This window comes from Engystomops pustulosus, chromosome 3, assembly GCF_040894005.1.
Source record: "Engystomops pustulosus chromosome 3, aEngPut4.maternal, whole genome shotgun sequence".
NCBI lineage: Eukaryota > Metazoa > Chordata > Amphibia > Anura > Leptodactylidae > Engystomops > Engystomops pustulosus.
This window is the reverse complement of record NC_092413.1, coordinates 161,757,490-161,777,674: the sequence shown is the minus strand read 5'-3', so window position 1 is coordinate 161,777,674 and position 20,185 is coordinate 161,757,490. Positions and strand designations below refer to the sequence as shown.

Sequence of the window (20,185 nt, the reverse complement as noted above, 5' to 3'; positions counted from 1 at the left end):
TTTTGGACAAAAATAACATTAGGTATAACTTAGAAATGCAGAAATGGGTCAAATGCAGTTTTTATGACAGTAAGGCATTTTCCTTCATTAGGGATTGTTATTGGAACACATAAGAAAAGACATCATCCGGCCGTACCTTAACAGGAAAAAACAGTTGCAGAATAGCGTCCTATTCCTGCCTGCTCGATTACAGGAAACTTGGGCTTAGTCCAAGGCATATTTGTTAACATTGTCAAAAAAACCTTTCCAGAGACATTAGTTGTCAATGGAGCCTAAGGTGCAGCACAATTTTTATTACTTTCAGATAAAAACTACAATATTTAGGTGAAAACCACCTAGAGTTCATTCATGTTTAAGATAAATGTACAGATCACTATACTGTTCATGCCCAGTATTAGGGAGCATTAGATGTATAAGTAGATGGTATACATGAAAGAACCATACAGATTGCTCACAACAGGGCCATATGGTAAGTAACATCACATTGTAATGAACCAGAGGGCAATACTAAATTGTTATAGTTAATGCAATATAGTGTATGTAAGTGTAATGTAATGTTAACCCCCTAGAACCTGTTTATTATTACTAAAAGCTGACTGATATCTGGATGGATGGGTAACACATCCTTAGGGTACACTCACATGTGGTATGCCCGCCGTGTGGGCATACTGCCGTGTGCTGGAGGTGAGGAGGAGGTGTCCCCTCCTCCATCCATAGAAAACAGCGGCGCACGGCCGCACACTCACAAAAAGATAGAGCATTTTCTATCTTTTTGAGGTGTACTCAGCGGATCAGTGCCACACATGTGTAGAACCGTACCGCCGCCGGGCCGCCATTGCTGTCTATTGGTAGTGCAGTCTTATGTTGAGTTTGGAGGTTCCGTGAGCAGGAAGTAAAGCTGTAAAAGGAGAATTTCAGGAAGAGTAGCAAGGCTATTGTGTGAGGGCACTGCCTGAGAAGACCCCATGTATTTTTCTCTGAGCAGTTATTGGGCTCAGCCCTGCTTTAGCTACAAAAAAGAGAGTTACTTGTCTGAATAGATCCACACCCCACAGCTGTGGGTTCATTTTGGATGCCACAATAAGAATTAGGCCAAATTAACACAACCACATTGTCGTACGTCCCCCATAGATGGCAATTTCCGCACGGAGCATGCGGACGTACATATGTCCCCATAGACTGAAATGGCCGCACGGAGCGATACAGTGCCGCACACATGTGGCACCATACCGACATGTCCTATCTTTCCTTGTGTGCACAGCCCGCAACTCCTCCTCTCCATCACGCCGGATGTATGCCCACCCGGTTACGTGTAAATGCGGCCTTAGAGCAGAAGAGGACTCATTTAAAGCAGCTGTTGAAGAGAAGGACAAGCTTAACAAAACCATCACCACCATCATCTCCCTTCAGGTCTCAGCCATTTGCCAGCTTATAACCAAGTATTGTGCCACCATTTTATAGAAGAAGTTCTTCAGTAATGTAAGCCATCTGGTTTACCATGCTGCCTCCTGCCTCCATCTATCTTTCTTTTTCTGTGTCCCTGCTGCAATATACTGCACCAGCACATCAAAGGCCCTCTCAAATACCATCAGGCCAAGAACACTATACAGAAAGAGCGTCCCAAGGGAAACTAGTTCCACCACCATCACCAACATCAGACACCAGTGCGTCCCCCTCATAAGTTATAGAGCAGACTCCATAATCCACTGGGATATAGAAACAACATCACAGCTGGGCTGGAGGATTCACAAGCCACGAGCCTCCCTGTCATAAGTATAACCACCATCATCATCTCCCCATTCCTTCATCATACCATCTTCCCTAACTGGACTGCTTGAGGCATTGCTACTGCAATATAGAATAAAAAAAGTTTACAAAGTGCAGATTTTTAGATTAGGCACAGCATTAGGGAGCATTGGGCATGTTTGAGTACTGGTTTAGAAGTGGAATGGGCTTTAGGTTTATGTAGGTTTATTATGTAGTGTTTATATATTTAGCCACAGCCCAATATTTTAGGCCCCAACATCTCTTTATGGAGCACACCTCCAAACTCTAGGCATATTTGGACCTACTACTGCTATAATACTTCAGTAACATATAAATGTAACATCTGTATCTAGTTACTTCACTTCTTTGTGGGGCATATGGTGTTTGGTTAAACAGCTCTGAGAAGGGAGGATTAACTCCTTTTCTTAATGTTTGAATATAGTGCTCATATCAGACTGCAGCTAGGGAGAGAGCAGGGTTAACACTCACATCTGTGTAAAAAACATGAGAAGAGAGAGACCTACAGGATCGAAGACTAATTTGCCATAGCCATTGTAACTAAGGGGCAATTTGCAGTCTGTTTCTTTACAAACTAAGGCTACACTACCAGTAAATGCAGCCTACGGTGAATTTCTTAATACAGTATATTAGAAAAATGTCCACAACACCCCCCCCACACACACACACACACACAGACGCTTTATCAAAAATAATGTGAAATAATTCTTACAGTTTAAACCACACATTATTGTTATTATTGCTACACTTTATTCCTAAAAGCAAGTAATTACTGCCGAAAACATGTTTTAAAAGTATGCAAATTCATCTCGGGTGCTCCTGTGTACATCACGCAGGGCGCTATGCTAATTTCCAAATATGCAAATGAGCCTCAGGGGCTCCAGTGAACGTCACAGAAGCTCCTTATGGGCCAGTTTGCTGTCACACACTCTCTGGCAGGGGAAGGGGGGGACCATAAGCACCAGCTGATGGAGCCAGAAGGGGTTTCTGTGACATACACAGGAGCACCTAAGGCTGAAGTGCAAATTTTTAATGGTCCTTTTTCATGAAAAATATGCCATTAACAGCTAAATGAAGAACAGAACCTGTCCCAGAGGGCACACACCAGTGTGTAAGTATGCTTGGGTTAAAACCACTAAAGCGTGATGGATCATGGGGTATCCTGAGGTGTAAAGCATATCGGCAAGCATCTTCTTATACCATAACTGGTCAACACAAATTTTTTTTTTTTTTTAAATGGCAAACATTTTATCCCATTGATTTACATGAGTTGCAAAAGAAAGGAACTAGACCCTATCATTACTGCAGATCCAGGATGTTACAATTAACCTGTCACCTATAAGCTACAAGGTGTACATTATCCATATTACACCCACACAGCATGAAATAGAAGCAGCTAATCTGCCTATTACTGAAATGGTACATTACTCTCTGATGTCATCAAATAAAAGGTATTTATTATTCATGAGCCATAGCCACGTAGGAAGATAATCACAAACTTCCTGCTGCTGGTATGGAAATCTGCATGTGGCATGTAATGTAATGTTATACATACCAAACATATTATCTATACCAAAACTACTATATATACCAAAACTATTCATTCTACATACACCATGCAGCATTTATATGATGTAATCTGGTGGTTTTATTTCCTATTTAGACCAAATTTCATTTCCCATTTTAGACTATCAACTCTTATCAGTCTGGGCTCATTTAAAAAAGAGTTTTTCAACTTATCTGAAAGTTTGGGCCACTGAAGAGAATAAAAAATGAAACAAATAAAGCTTATCACTTCTCCCAGGTGCTGCTTTTAACACTACCCTCTGAACCAAGATCTAATAAGATATTGATATAATGTATAAAACTTGGTGAAGTCCCTCTGAAACAAGGATCAGGGTGTTTCTCTCCCAACTCCGGTCTGTATTCCGCTTACTGTGTTATTTATCCCAACTATGGGTGTGGACTGACTCCGTATTTCATGGTGTATTTCATATCTTAGTTTTTAGAAATTTTTAGTAATGGGGTGACATTCCCATTGGTGGTTTCCATTGTACTTTGCTTTACATGATTTATTACATTCTAAATGAAAAACATAGATATGCCAGGTCACTTGAATAAACAGTGATCAAAAGGTAAAAGTGGTATCAATAAAAACATCAAGTTTGCATAAAACATGAAACCTTACCCATCTTTGTACTCTGAACTATGAAAAGGTTATGGCTGTCAGAATAAGTTTGACATAAGATTTAAAGGTGTTGTCTGGGAATCTAAAAAAATAAATGACATTTCACTGGAGGTATAAACCTCTTATACTTACCTCCTTGTGTCCTCCAGTTCTGCTGCTGTGCAGTATGCCAATGCTGGCCTTTGTTTGTATACAGAGGCCAACAGCTGCAGGCCTGCTACAGCAGGAGTAGAAGGGAGTAGAAGGACCATTGCTGTGGTCAAGACTGCATCATCGGCCTCTGTATACAAACAGAGACCCAGCAGTGAGAGGTGATGATATAGTTGAACAGGAGTGCCAGAAGAGGTGAGTGTAAGAAGTTTATTATTTATACAGCAACACCTCCATAGACATAAATTATAAATTGTATTTATTATTGAATTTTTTTTCGCCTGTATCTCCACATTTTATGCCAGTACATTGCAGGTAATACTAAATTATCCCACCAGGAAGTACAGTTCATCCTGCAAATAAAAAGCCCTCAAATGGATCTATAAATTAAAAAAATGAAAATAAAAAAATAATGGCTTATGGAAGGAAGGGAATGAAAAACAGAAATGCAAAAAGAATGGAATAACATTGTACTAAAAGGAATTCTAACTACAATAAATCATTAATTAAAATCATTATCTTTTGTTGTATTTGGATCAATGTAGTGCTGTAGGGGAGATAAATACTCTGTGCCAGGGTGTGCAACTAATGAAAGGTTATGCCAGCAAAGTAACCGAACTACAAAACCACTGAGCTTTTAATTCTTCAGAATTTAGAAATGAGTTTCATTCATTCCCCAGAATAAATTGGTTTCAGGATGTCATTTAGTGACTCAGATTAGTTAAATGAATGGGTACCACATGACTAATCAGGCAACAGCCCAGACTTTATTTAGGTGACATATTATCCTACTTCTATGTAAAGTTATTATTATATGAAAGTCTAAATGAAGGACAGAACTAATAAGGCGATTGTTGTAATAGGCATAAAGCAATTTATAACACAGTGAAGAACCTTTATAGCTGGAGCCTTCCCAGTCACCTTGTAATGTTATAGTGTTAACAAGCTGCAAGAAGAATTACTAGCACTAATATTGACTCGCATTGATTCAAAGAAATATTAGTTCTTATTGTTTTCCTTTTCTGCCTATAGGAAGCCACTTCTGACTACTGTATTTCCGCCACGTAAGACGCCTCCCAGCATTTCCAGTTTGGAATATACTTGCCGTATAAGACTATCCCTCTTCTAACGCACAGATGGTAAATTCCATATGGCAATTTTAATGAATTAAAACCTTCTATACAAAACATAAATCTTCATTTTGCTATCCTCTGGCGCTAAGAACTTTTTCATATTTCAGTGTATGGAACTGAGTGACATGTAATTTTTTTTGCCAGAAGAGGTGGTGTTTTCATTGTTACCATTTTGAGGACTACATGGCCTTTTGATCACTTTTTATTACATTTTTATGTGATTCAAAATGACAACAAAGTGCCGCTTCGGACAAGACGGGAATAACTGTTTTTTGATAGATCGGACATTTTGGGCAATACCTAACATGTTTATGTGTGCCCCCCACATCAGCAGCCACAGTGTCCCCCACATCAGCTGCCAGAGTGCCCCCCACATCGCCCCACATCAGCCGCCAGTGTACCTCCCACACCAGAGGCAAGAGTGCCCCTAAAATCAGCTCCCAGAGTTCCCCCCACATCAGCGGCCAGAGTACCTTCCACATCAGCGGCCAGAGAACCTCCAACATCAACGGCCAGAGTTCCCCCCACACCAGCCACCAGAGTGCCCCCCACATCAGCCCCCACATTGCCCCCACATTAGCACCCAGAGTTCCATCCATATCAGTCACCAAAGTGCCCTCACATCAGCCCCCACATCCAGAGCAGTTAATAAAATAACTTTAAACACCTTACCCTGCTCCCCCAAAGCAGCGTACGTCGTCTTTTTTCACTTCTATGAACGACGGCTGTATGCTTCGGCTCTGAAGCAGGCAGATGTAATGATGTGGCCGGGGTTTACAGTCGTCATTCACAGCAGTAAAGATGACGATGACTGCTGCTTTGGGGTAGCGGAGTAAGAGTTTTTTAGTTTTGGCAACGATGAAAGAGTTAACACCTGCAGGTGTTAAGGGTGGGTCTTTGCTGCAGGGGGCACCTTTTTGAATCTTGCTAGAAATGTTTGGGAGGGAAAGGGGACAGAAGAACGGCAGGAGAAGAAATCTCTCATCTCTAGTCCCTGCCATCTATTTCCCTAGTGTGGTCAGCAGCTACAGGGCTGCATGACATTAGATCTGTGATCTCTGATACCCCCAGGGATTAGAACAATGCCTTACACTGAGCAAGTACAAGTGTGTGAGTATAAATGTATGTGTATGTATATGCTGTGTGTGTATATACTTTATATATGTGTGTATATGTTGTATATATGTGTGTGAATGTGTATACATGGTGTGCGTGTGTGTATCTGCTGTGAGTGTGTATATGTAGTATGTGTGTATTATGTGTATATACTGTATGTGTATATATGGTATGTTTGTATGTTTAATTATAGGATGTATATATATGTGTGTGTATATGATGTGTATATACTGCACAAGTGTGTATATTATGTTTATACAGTCATGGCCATAAGTTTTTATAATGATACAAATGTTAATTTTTACAAAGTCTACTCCATTAGGCTTTGTAATGGCAATTTGCATTTACTCCAGAATGTTATAAAGAGTGATCAGCTTAACAGCAATTAATTGCAAAGTTAATATTTGCCTAGAAAATGAACTTTTTCCCCCAACACACATTTCAACTTCATTGCAGGCCTGCCTTAAAAGGAGCAGCTACAATCGTTTCAGTAATTTCTCCAGTAACATGGGTGTGGATGAGGACAGGGCTGGAGATCAATCTGTCATGATTAAGTAAGAATCACACCACTGGACACTTTAAAAGGAGGCTGGTGCTTGGCATCATTGTTTATCTTCTGTTAACCATGGTTATCTCTAAAGAAACACATGCAGTCTTCATTGCACTGCACAAAACTGGCTTAACATGGAAGAGTATCGCAGCTAGAAAGATTGCACTTCAGTCAACAATCTATCGCAGCATCAAGGAATTCAAGGAGACAGGTTCCTTTGTTGCCAAAAAGGCTCCAGGGCACCAAAGAAGGACCAGCAAGCACCAGGACCGTCTCTTAAAAGTGTTTCAGCTTCAGGATCGGACTACCAGCAGTGCAGAGCTTGCTCAGGAATGGCAGCAGGCAGGTGTGAGTGCATCTGTACGCACTGTGAGGCGGAGACTCTTGGAGCAAGGCCTGGTGTCAAGGAGGGCAGGAAAGGAGCCACTTCTCACCACAAAAAACATCAGGGATAGACTGATATTCTGCAAAAGGTACAGAGAAAGGAGTGCTGAGGACTGGGGTAAAGTCATTTTCTCTGATGAAGCCCCTTTCCGATTGTCTTGAACATCTGGAAAATAGCTTGTTCGGAGAAGACAAGGTGAGCGATACCACCGGTCTTGTTTCATGGCAACTGTAAAGCATCCTGCAACCATTCATGTGTGAGGTTGCTTCTCAGCCAAGGGAATCGGCTCTCTCACAGTCTTGCCTAAAAACACATCCATGAATAAATAATGGGACCAGAATGTCCTCCAAGAGAAACTTCTCCCAACCATCCAAGAGCAGTTTGGTGATCAACAATGCTGTTTCCAGCATGATGGAGCACCTTGCCATAAAGCAAAGGTGATAACGAAATAGCTGAATAACACATAGAGATTTTGGGTCCATGACGGGTGGGCAAACAAAAAACAACAAATTGTGACAAAATGCAATCATTGATCGTGCAAGAATGGACGGCTATCAGTCAGGATTTGGTCCAGAAGTTGATTGACAGCTGCCAGTGAGAATTGCAGAGGTCCTGAAGAAATATTGACTTGCTGCATTAACTCATTCTAACTGTGAATAAAAGCTTTTGTTACTTATAATATGATTGCACTTGTATTTCTGTATGTGATAAAAACATCTGACAAACACACATAAAAACCAGAGGGCAACAGATCATGTGAAAATATAATATTTGTGTCATTCTCAAAACTTATGGCCAGGACTGTATACTTTATGTATGAGTGTTTAAAAGAATGTATGACTGCATATGAGTATATAAATGTATGCGATTGTATAAACATGTGTGTGTTCAAAAATGTACATTATATATTTTTTTTTTGGGGGGGGGGGCTCATGCAGCAGTATGTAATGGGGCCCAGCCTCTCCTAGTTACTCCCCTGCCTGATATATTACTTCTGCATGGGGTGGAGGGGGTGGCGTTCTATAGCTCACCGCAGGCAGCAGAGACTTTAGATCCATCCCTGGTGCTACCTGTCTTTACTTTCTAGGCACCATCTGGGTCTTCAGTCAATAAGCACCTTCAACCATTTTATATGCAATAGTAAAATACACCACATGTTTGCATTGAAAATGTATCTGGTGTCTATGAACATGGCCTTTATTTTCCCTTTTCCCCACATTCCAGTTCATAGGCACAAACATAAATGTTGCTCTAATTAAAAACAAATTGTATAAAACATTAAAAGTACATTTTTTCTATGTTTTTTATTTATGTAAAAAAAAAATTGAAAGTACAAAACACATTCACCTAAAATGATAGTGAGCAGAAGATCACAAAGTGTTTGATTATATTGTACAACATGAGATAACTATACAGTCCTTCAAGAGATGCATGTAGGGGTTTTATGCATTTAGAATGATAGAAACATTAATAATTCTAATGCTATTTCATTAGTCAGAATGAAAAGAACTGTTGTGCATGAGTAAAGATTGCTAATGGCTGCATTCATTATTATCTTGATTTATATAGTTTCTCCTTCAGTGGTTTTCCCCTATTGGTAGGCCGTCTAATGGCATATTTTTATATAACATATTATTACATGTGATTATCGTATTCACGTCTATTTATGAGATGAGAAAATCGAAGGGTTGCCTGCTACTTGATTATAGACATAAAATCTTAGAAACCTGTACAAAATTCTACATTATCTACAGTCACATTGTATCTTCATATGTTGTTCAGGCTTAATATAAGCAGTATTCACATTTCCATTGAAATATTATTTTATAAGATAATCTTACAATGCATAGACAGGGCACAACTATCCTTATGACACCACATCATAAAGATATCTCCTACAGTCATTCTTCAAGAGGAGAATCGCTTGTTTGGCAACATCCTGTGGAACCTGCAACACTTTGTTGGATTTGAAGAATTTTTAGAAAGCATGTAAAAGCAATATGCTGATACGTGGGTGAGTACTTGAGTGGAAAAAGTCAAGTCTAAGCTTGGTGGTCACCGGTACTCCCCTTATTCTCATGTCATATACTGTTTGTTTCAACAGTAAACACATAGTCAAAAACTATTGTCCATTCTTGTGTAGCCTCTTATTCACATTTTTTCACACAAAAAGGTGGACCTATTAACTTGACAACTAGCTAGAAACCCAAATCACAGTCCCAGAACACAGGCCATTAATAAACATGGCTAGAATAGAACAGGCCATAGCATGCTACGTGTTCATCCAACAGTTATGTTCTGAATAATTGGAAACCTTGGTGGGTCATCTGTTCGTTGTCTTAAAAATCAACAGCTGTTGATATGAAACTGATTTGTTGGCTACATTTGCTATGTCTGCTGTGTCTTCTTAGATGTTAAAATGTATGGAAACTTGGTAGTGTTATCAGTAGAGCTGAAATGTTTTGGATTTATTCCAAGACATTCACGATCAGAAAAATCCCCATTCAAAGAGAATTAAGCATGCGGTAGGTAGGTAGGTAGGTAGGTAGGTATGTAGGTGGTACTTGATGCAGCTTTTATTGAAAATCTAACATCAAAATCAAGCCTGCTAAACCAGGGTCACTTACTCATAGATCCAGGCACCGTGACTGTGGTCATCTTCTTATATTTGTTGTCCATGGCCTCCATCCTTCTAAATGAACTTTTCTAATTATGCTTGAATGGCTCTGGTGGTGTAGCTTCAAAGGCTATTACAATGAGCTGAGTAGGTCTCCCCCTCCCACCGCACTTCCTGCTGTGGCTAGATTACACAGGCAGAGGGTGTCAGGAGAGAGCATTGGCTTGATCTGCAACATGTAACAGCCTGTGAATCTGCAGCACTGATTGAAAGGAAGGAGGCCACGGATAACAAATTTAGTAAGATTATCACAGTTACGTTGCCTGGATCTATGAGTAAGTGCCCCTGGTTTATCATGATGGATTTTGATGGTAGATTTTCTTTAAGCTTAAAGGAACACTAAATGTGTAAGTAAATGAAATGAAATAACAGGAATCTTTGATTTTTTTATCCCTTCCGGTCATATATTAAGATTAGACTAATGTTTTGTATCCTAATTCTCCTGTGTGCTTCCATGGAGATTACCCATTTCTCTGTTCCTTCTCCTCACAATCCGGTGTCTGGCTTTAAGGTGACTGGCTGCAGCAGGAGCCTCTCCCTACTGCTCTGTTAGCAATAGGAGACAAGGATACAATCTGCGCCCCAGAAACTGATCAGTCAGTATCGGAAAGATTAGGAGGAAATCTACATCTGAGTTCTCTGGAGAACTTCTACATTTTCTTAGGAGACATGCAGAAGCTCCTACAGACTAACAAACAGTGTGAGCAAGTGCATCTCCAGTTTACCTTGAACAGTCATTTCTACATTAAATGTTCCTTTAAGCCAGTGGTATGGGACGGCACAGTCCTCGGACAGGACTCCATGTCATAGGTATTGCACAAGTTCCTTCCATTGCCTCTACGTATGTCTGCAATGTCAAAATTGCCTTGAGATACATGACACTCAAGACATTAAACTGGATGGCTTTAAACTTGATGCTTAATTCTCTCAATACTTTTGCAAAGTTATTAAATTTCTTCATCCTTTTTTTCAGAAAACTAGGAAAGCTCCAAAAAATGTTGCTTTTTCATCCATATCAAGCATATTTCTGTGACTTACGGTGACAAATAACCGATCATTTTCATTTAGTTTAAAAACTCCGCCTTGATAAATGGAATGAAGTCCATATTCTGCACTTTTCGACCAACAAGTCGTTTTCACGTTTTTCATGAGTTCTAAGGGATCTCGGTAGCTTGTAATTTTATAAATGTGTTGTACTAGTTGTTTTACTTTCCCTTCATCATCCGTATTACGGAAATATGTCTGGGCGTATATATAATAAAAGCCGCTTTTTGCAATGACCAGTTCTCCATTCTGCACTTTGATGCTGTTCATATCTGACAGGGTATTATTAGACCATCCTGTAATTTTTTGGCCCTTGTAACTTCTATGTGGAAAAACTGTTGAGGAAAGAGTGACATATGCATTAATGATGAAAACTTGGATACATAAGAAATAAAAGGAAAATTGTTTACAGACATGCAAATATTGGGGGCACATTTACTTAGGTATTTGCGCCATTTTTCTGATGGACTTTGCACGTTCTTTTAGGTGTAAACTGCTTGCACAGGTATTTAAGAAGTGTCTGCATTACAAATGTGTCGCACGTGACTGTTTTGTGGCACAGCTGCACTAGCCACCATATGACACAAATTAGGGGGCGTTCCGGTGCTAAGTCGGACCGTGCGCCTGATTTAACATGCAAAGTCTGTTGCACGCCCTATGTTAAAGGTGCATCACAAAAAGTTGGTGAACTCTGTCGGGCCAGTGCAGGGAAGCGACAGATTCATGATTTCTGGTGCACGTTCTTCATGAATCTGTATCATTATACACAGGCAGAGCACTTTTAGTGTGGTTTTCCACATTCTTAATGTAAGTGCCCCATTGTGTATTCTATGGATAAAGGATTTTCCTAGGATATCAGATTGGAGATGGCAATCAGCCCCACCAATCAGCCAGTCATTGTCTAAGTGGCCATCATCAAATATTTGAGAGACAATGGATAGGAAGTGGAGTACAGTGAGGATCTGTGCAGTAACTCAGACAAGAGGGTTAAGAGAAAGGTTGGCGGCAATTAACAGCTTACCATTAGTACCCTATGGTATTTCCTTTCAAATATTGTAATATACTGTATGTACAAATATACATTTTAAAAAAGTGGCATGTGGGTGGTGGATGGGGAAGAAAGTAGCTATTTCCTGGCTGTGCACCATGAATTTTGACTTTTTCATGCCACAAAGCTGCCATATAATGCATGATAAATGCCCCCGCAGACCATGATACCCCTATATGTAGATGGGGTTTATCATGCTCCAAATATTTGCATATAGTACTTTTTGAATTCAATGAGTTGATAAGTGAAGCAATTTAGTTAGATAAATTTCAAATATAGGTCATCTCAACCAGTAATACCTGCTTATCCAGAATTCTACCAGCCGGCTGAAGTATGCAAGTAAGACTTCTTATATTTCTTTTATGTGTGTTTTGTATACTGACTATAGTGCATATCGGTTTATGTTTATGCACAGGAATACAACAGGAAAAAAAATACACTAATGGCTTTAGGTCTGCAACCATGGAGACACATAGGTTTGTAAGTGAGCTGCAAACATAAATTGGTAGGATTTTCATTAAGACTATGGTAAAAAAAATAAATGTTTGCCCAGATGTCTGGCTCATACGTCATAGCTGTAAGGCCTACGATGTACTGCTTTAGGTGAAATAAAATCTTACAAAATATATGATCTTTCATACCTTTACATCATCACCATTCAAAAATCACCATACATTATTAGATTTCTTATTAAAAGCTATTAAAACCTTGTAACATACGTCTCAAAGTTGTCTCAGTGTTTGTTGTCTCATCGTTCTTATTGTTTCCAGTGAGATGGGCCGCAATCATTGGGCTGGCATAGACTTGTTTCTCAGCCACTGAGACTGGGAGAACTTCTGAGACCTTTTCTGGACAAAAAGAAGGATAGTATTTATAGAATTATACATATGTATGTACTCAGACACAATGTTTTACTGGCACAATGGAGACAATGGTGCAGATTTATCAAGCAGTCTGAAAGTCAGAATATTTCCAATTGCCCATGGCAACCAATCACAGCTCCCCTTTAAAATATTCATGAGCACTGGTGAAATGAAAGCTGAGCTGTGATTGGTTGCCATGGGCAACTGGAAATATTCTGACTTTCAGACTGCTTGATAAATCTGCCCCAATATATTAAGACTGGTGCACCCAATGCACAACACTCAGGTTCCAACCTCTTAGTAATCCCGACAAAGGACTGACTTGAAATCTACGCAAGGTCCGACCTTAGTGGGATGCTGGAGTTTTCTAACTCCCACATAAACAAGACATGGCTGTCTTTATTAATATGGGGGTTTACAGTTTGACTAGACAGTTTAAGAGATGATATTCTGTAATTTTCACAGCCGATTTGCCTCAAAATGGCATCTATTTATCACTAGTCTATGAGTGAAAAGGTATTATGACTTGGATACTCTAGTTTATGACGGACTGGATGCACAGTCTGTTAAAGTAACGTACATGATTAATGACCCTGATGGCCTTAGACTGTCCAGTCTACCTCTCCCTCTTAGCTACCTTGTAAGGCAGCTTCCTTAACATCAAGCATTACTTTTTCAGAAAGCCTAATGTTGAGGGGGCCTTACAAGGTAGCTAAGAGGCAATGTTTTCCTTATCCCATCCTGGAAAATGTATATTTGCATATTCCCTAGTATCTGTACTGACACATTTAATACTGTCTATTCTAACTTCACCTGCACCTCTAACTTTCTGGCTTAAAAAAATATGTTGGAATCATGTTATTCATGAGCGACACATCTAAAACCTTTTATAAATAGTGGAAGGCATTTTTTTGCTGCAAAATAAGACTGGTTTCTATCTTTAACAGATTGATAAATATGCACCAGTACATTAATGTTGAGCTGCCTGTAGCTGTATATATCAGAGTTTCATTAGATTTTGCCAGTCATTCAGGAAGACATTTTATCGTATATAAGGACATGATCAGACATCACATATAACTGGCCATGAATCATGCTGATAGTACATGTATAAGCATAGCCCCCTTGTGAGTCATCTCCAGCATTTCTATTTCACTAATAATTCACAAAGGAGGCATGAAAATAGGACAAATATGCTCTGCCAAGTTTATGTGATTCTCTTGTCTTTTAGAAAAGTGAGTTAAAGAGGTAATACATTTTTAGTAAGGTTTATGGTTTTCATATAGAAAGACTTCCAATAAATCCTACTTTGTTTTTCTTTTACATTTGAGTGTGCACATTGTATACATATACAGTATGTGTTGTGGTTAACATATGCTGCACCCCACCCTTTGATTTGCTATGCCTATTGCAGTATTAATTATTTTAATCAATTCAATAACAATAATATGGGAATAAATGGGTATTCTCATCTGGGTAGTCACATTTATTTTAATTGTCACATATATACATTTCTTCAATTGGATGTTAATAAAAATATGTACCTGTGTGAAGATAATTTCCCATAAATGTAGCCATGATGTCCCTTAGAAACAAGATTTTTTTTCCCTTGGATATGGCTACCTCTGCTGGAGGGATTGCACAAAGAAACAAATTGTTTTTGCATATCCCAAATGTGTCCTGTGGTAATAGATGCTGAATGTAGGTGGTCAGGCAGGACTCAGTAGTGGATGTATGGCCACCACTGCCAGGGTACGGGGGTGGTCGTAACCAAGGAAGCTATCTTGTTTCTATTGGACAACATGGCTACATTTATGGGAAATTATCTTCACGCTTAATGACAACCAATTGAATAAATGTATGTATATGGCAGATGAATTTAATGTGAATGTCCAGATGGAAATACCCCTTTAAGGAATTTATGCAATTGATATAGATAAATACAATCAATAATATTTCTGCAAGAAAGTACAGGTAATATTGACAATGAAATAATCTACTTTGATCTACTTGTATTCTAGGTAATGACTTTGCTACAAACACTTTGGAATCCTGTGTGTTATTGGCGTTAACCTTGTGCACAATGTCCCATGTAACTATGCACCTATTTAAAGTTCAGAAACTAGTGAAAGGTTCTCTAACAGACATTAATAATTACTAACTTTAGCAAATATGTACCTAATAGAAGAGACTGGTGACATGAAATATTGATTTATTTATGACAGGTATCAAGTTAAATTTAATAGTGAAGCTCGGACTTTGACTATGTGATCAATGGGCATTAATTTTGAGTTATGCTAGAGTAGAAGAAGAAAATCTGTAAAAAGCAAATTGTAAGGAAATATATGGGAAACAGTTTTCTCAAAGGCTGCAATGTGTAAATCTAGTTTCCCTTCTTCGGATGACTAATATCCTGTCTGAGACAGCAAAGCAGACATAAGAGGAAGATATCCAACTAGCTCCTATGGCCAATGAAGTAACTTCTCATTAGTTGTAGATGTCATACATGGGGGTGTGGGAGAGTCTCTTGAGGCTAAAGTCTGTGGACTCCCTGGACCACCGCAGGGGATGATGGTACTAGCCACAACCCGGGACCGGAATCTAAGTGGCCCCTGGTCTTCGCCAGAGCCCACCGCAAAGCAGGATGGTCTTGATGCGGCAGGAAGCCACCAGGTCGTTCCACGGGTGTGACTAGGCCTGCGGTGGCAGCCATGGTATGGACACAGGGAAGGCAGGACCTCGGGAAGACAGGACCTCAGGTAGGCAGGACCTTGGGATGGCCTCTGGGATACAGGACCGCCGTAGGAGTACAGGACCGCCACAGGAACACAGGACCGCCACAGGAACACAGGAATGCCACAGGAGCACAGGAACCCCACAGGAACACAGGACTGCCACAGAAACGTCACAGGAACACAGGACCACGGAAATACCACAGGAACATGGGAAACACGGAGGCGTCTGGAAACGCACAGGAAACACGGAGGCGTCTGGAAACGCTCAGGAGGCTTTCAATTCAGTAGAATAACTTGAAGATCCGGCAGGGGATGCTGGGAGCCGCCGGATTATGTAGCAGGGCCGGGAATGCCAGCGGGAATTAGGAGGATCCTGGCCCTTTAAGTTCCTGGAGAGTCGGCGTGTGCGCCCTAGCAGCGGGAGCACGCAGCCAAGCCAGGAAGCAGACCTGCGGCGGAGCCATCAGGAACTGGGGAGGTAAGTGTGGACCTGGGGGAGCAGGGACCACAAATGAAGGCATGGGGGGGGACCCGCAATCTGTACCGAGGATTGCGGGTGTAACCATGACAACAGAGTTCTGATCTCATAGTAAAGGAACAGAGAAGATGCTCTAACAAACCCAGAATTGCTCATTATCAAAATAAACAGCAAAGTCATCTAGTGATTGTAAATTGTTGTCATCAAACCTTAGCCAACAAGCATCTGGCGTGAGAACATGGGGGTGATATGTGTTTATTTTATGACTTTGCATCTGCCTTTTTTCTGGGTTTTAGGTGTGTGTTTAATTTATCTTAGCCAATGTTACATCTTGCAAGTTGAGTATTTTGTTATAGACTATTTTTTTAAAAAGTCAGACATTTTTGTGGGGTATTTTCTGTGCAAAAATGTACAACTTTAAGGATTTTAACATCTGGGTTCCTAATAAGGCACAACACAGGAAAATCAGGCGCTGTGAGCGAGAGAGTGTCTTGGGCGGAAGAAAAAATGCAAATCCACCATTGTGTCAAAAAAGCTGCAAAGATTAAAAAGAGAGAAGATCCAAAAATGTGATAAATCACCCCAAATATGAGTAATAAATAGTAGGGTTTGGAGGAGTAAAAAGGATATAGACACATTCAAGATCATTTATGAGAAATATTCATCCTCCAAGATCAAGTACTAGCATAAATTAGAAAACACAGTGTAAATAGATACCTTTAATCAATGATGTTATCTCAAGTCCATACTTTTCCTCCAAAATCTAAAAGGAAAAAAATGAAAGAAATTGTAATAATACAGTCAATTATCCAACAAATGTCACAGTGACATGGATGGCAGTGTAAACTAATAGGTAATAATTGCAGAATAATTTACCATTCTAATGACACGCCGGACCTGCTTCCTCACTTCTCTACATGGTTCATTCTTCTCGTCAATGTTATTGATATTGGCTGGTTGTAAGATATCATTTAGGTCATCTCCCACCAGACAGGCAATATTGTTTCTGATGTAATTTTCATTCATCTAGAAAAAAAAAGTCTGTATTTAAGGATATGTATTTATTCAAGTACCTGAATCTTATAATGTTATTAAGAATACATAAAAATAAAAATATTTTTAATATGGAAAGGATCGCTACCAAGAAGGCACACTCAAAAATTTTTCATATACTTTTCCAGCATTGCATCTCATATATACTACCAATAGCTCCTACATCAGGTGCCTACCAGTATTGTACAGCCATGCAACACAAAGAGGAATTATATCCTATTCCAAGATTTCCAGATTTCTATATAGATTGACATTCAGGCTTTATCTCAGGAAGCTAAATGGCTAAACTATAGGTTCCCAGCCATTGGGTGTGTATAACAGCAGCGCATCAGATATGCACGGCCCACACAGCCTTCACATACACTGCTACAATCTGTGCATTTTACTTTGCTGAGTCACCTTTCTTATGGGACATTAAATGAAAAAAAGGGAAACATCTGGATGAAGTCTGTGATCAGCAGATTTATATAGGGTTCTTCCAGTCAATGGCTTTCCAGAAGAATAGGCCGGCAATCTAAGATGTCACCATATCTTCATTGTAAATAAATGTAATGTGTCAGTGATACTATTAGTACAACATTCTGTAGCGATAATGATAATATTAGTATTGCAATTATTAATTGCTAGAAATGATAAAAATATATCAATAAACCTGATTTTTCTATCACTTCTCTTGAGCATCTAAAATTGAGGCGCATCTATCTGAGAGTTACTAATCAGCAGCAATTTTATATGTATATATTTTATGCTGCATAGATAGAAGTTGTTCCTAAATCCTGTGGTTGCCCTTAGGCTGTTCAGATATAAGAAGAAACCTTTATAAATGGAACATGATAATTGTTACATTTAGGACCTGGGAGCTCAAGTTATGCCTCTATCTCTAGTCTCAGCCATAACCTTTCTTTGGGTTATGTCTCTGTTTCCCTTCAATCTATGGATTGTACATGTCTATTAGTCACAAAGACCCCTAACCACCACTATGCCCTCCAGTGTCCAGAGAACTGCTTGGAGTTTGTGCCTTTATAACCTGGTATCCTGTAAATGGTTATTGCCTATGTGGAATATATCAGACTTAGCTGCTTCACCCCAGTTTATAGCCTAATAACAAGCAGAACAGGGACTACAGGGTTCGGTAAATCAGGATGTGGCTATTTGCCATTGTCTATTTCTGTGGAATAGGGTACAGGTAAATAAAAAGAAGGATTAGACATGAGAACCTTTTATATTATTTCACTGATGGCTGACTAAGCCATTTAACAAATATTCTGAGGTCTGGAAATATTCTTTAACGAGACATAACAGAATGAGTCATAAAAGAGCATTGGGTTTAATGATTCATCAGCAATATCAAGGAAATACAGTAAGAAAAAAATATACATTTCATCAGTATTTGCTGACTCAGTGCTTTCAATGGTCATGCCAGATCCAAATCCATATGTATTTTACCAGACTGAACACATTATTTATATATATGTTTGAGTTGTGTTTAGATCACTCGCCTTAGACCTTCATATACATGCGTCATAGAGGTATCTGATGCTGGGGGTGCCTTTTTCGTATAATAATAATTCCTTTATTTATACCTAGCTGTGACCAAGATACAGTTTGGTTTTGTGGGGAAGAAGGGACTCCCTGCATCAAATATCACTATGATGCAGAAACCCAGTGTCTGCACTGTGATCGATACATGAGATCCAGCTACTGCACAGTCCGCAATTCATGGACAGAACATGGAAAAATCCACATCCACTTTTGATAGGTCTTCCCATACACAAATTCTTTTAGTAAGTGGAGTGTGAAACCTAAAACTTATAAAAAAATAAGCAATTTGTACAGATCTGTGCAAAAAGGGGCAGCTTTTTAAAGCTAATAATACCCCTCATAAACCCCCCCCCCCCACACACACACACACGCACACACGCACACACGCACACACGCACACACACGCACACATTTTTTCAACCTGTAATATAGTAGATAACACTAGGAAAACTAGCAGGGGATAATCTTCTTATTAGAGACCCAGTCAAAATGAGGTTTTCTGCTGTTATAGATTGAGCTCCACAGCTTTTGTTTATTGTTGAAGGCATGAGGACATTTCCTTGTAAAGAATTGAAACGAGTTTCCTTATTGCTACAGGTCAATTCTTGGGAATTTTTTCAAACCTGCTTTAAAGATAAAAATAGCAGAAAAGCTTCTGCCTTTGTTTCCTGGATTGGAATTCCCAGACCCATCTTACATTCACCTTGCAGAGCGGAATTTGTACCCAGCAGTTCTACAACTATTAAATAAGGAATACTTCCTTAAAATTACTCCAGAAAATACATTTTCAGTGTGTGAATTGCTATTTTTATAGCTCTGATTATAGGTTACACTATAGATATCTCTAAAGTCCATTTGTAGTATCAAAGAGCTCTGGCACCGTTACAACAGAAATACAGGCCCTACCCTACTTAAGAACACCCGACTTACAGACAGACCTCTGAATATTGGTAATTTACTGTACTTTAGCCTTAGGCTACATTAAAAAGTTATAACAGTTATTAAAGGTGTCTGTAATTAAGCTTTATTGTTAATCCTGCTTCTCACGTTCCACTATTTGGGGCAGGGAAGACTAGGTGGGGCAGGGAACAAGGCAGACCAGAAAACTGGCATATATAATAATTATGATCGACTCAAAAATGAAGTCCCGCACACAAAGCACAGGTCTTAATACACCAACCTACGTTTTTTCTGAGGAACTTGGGGAATGTCATGGATATGAACCAAAATATGTACCTTTTTGTTAAGTGTCTGCCACATTTATATTCACAGGATAAATCTGGAGAAGTGATAAGTGAAGTGGGTTGGCAAAAAGTTGAAACATTTGGTTAAAAAAGGGCACCAATTTTGAGAAATGTTGAAAAAAGGAAATTGATGTAAGTGAAATGATACATGCCCCATTGTCTCCTGCCGCAGAATTGTTTTGCCTTGAACTGGA

General features: G+C 39.4%; 1 protein-coding gene across 2 annotated transcripts in view; it reads right to left on the bottom strand.

Annotated features, from left to right (window-relative positions):
• Positions 1-8,531: 8,531 nt before the first annotated feature.
• TNFSF10 (TNF superfamily member 10) overlaps positions 8,532-20,185 on the bottom strand; it is a 67,322-nt gene continuing 55,668 nt past the window's right edge. The window contains exons 2-5 of one of the 2 annotated variants that reach the window (XM_072142792.1): positions 17,029-17,178; positions 16,870-16,915; positions 12,796-12,924; positions 8,532-11,363 (exon numbers count right to left, since the gene is read on the bottom strand). In XM_072142792.1, the coding sequence (XP_071998893.1) occupies positions 10,954-11,363; positions 12,796-12,924; positions 16,870-16,915; positions 17,029-17,178 (735 nt within the window). In that variant the 3' untranslated portion in view covers positions 8,532-10,953. The remainder of the gene's footprint in view (positions 11,364-12,795; positions 12,925-16,869; positions 16,916-17,028; positions 17,179-20,185) is intronic. The other variant, XM_072142791.1, reaches the window with a different exon arrangement.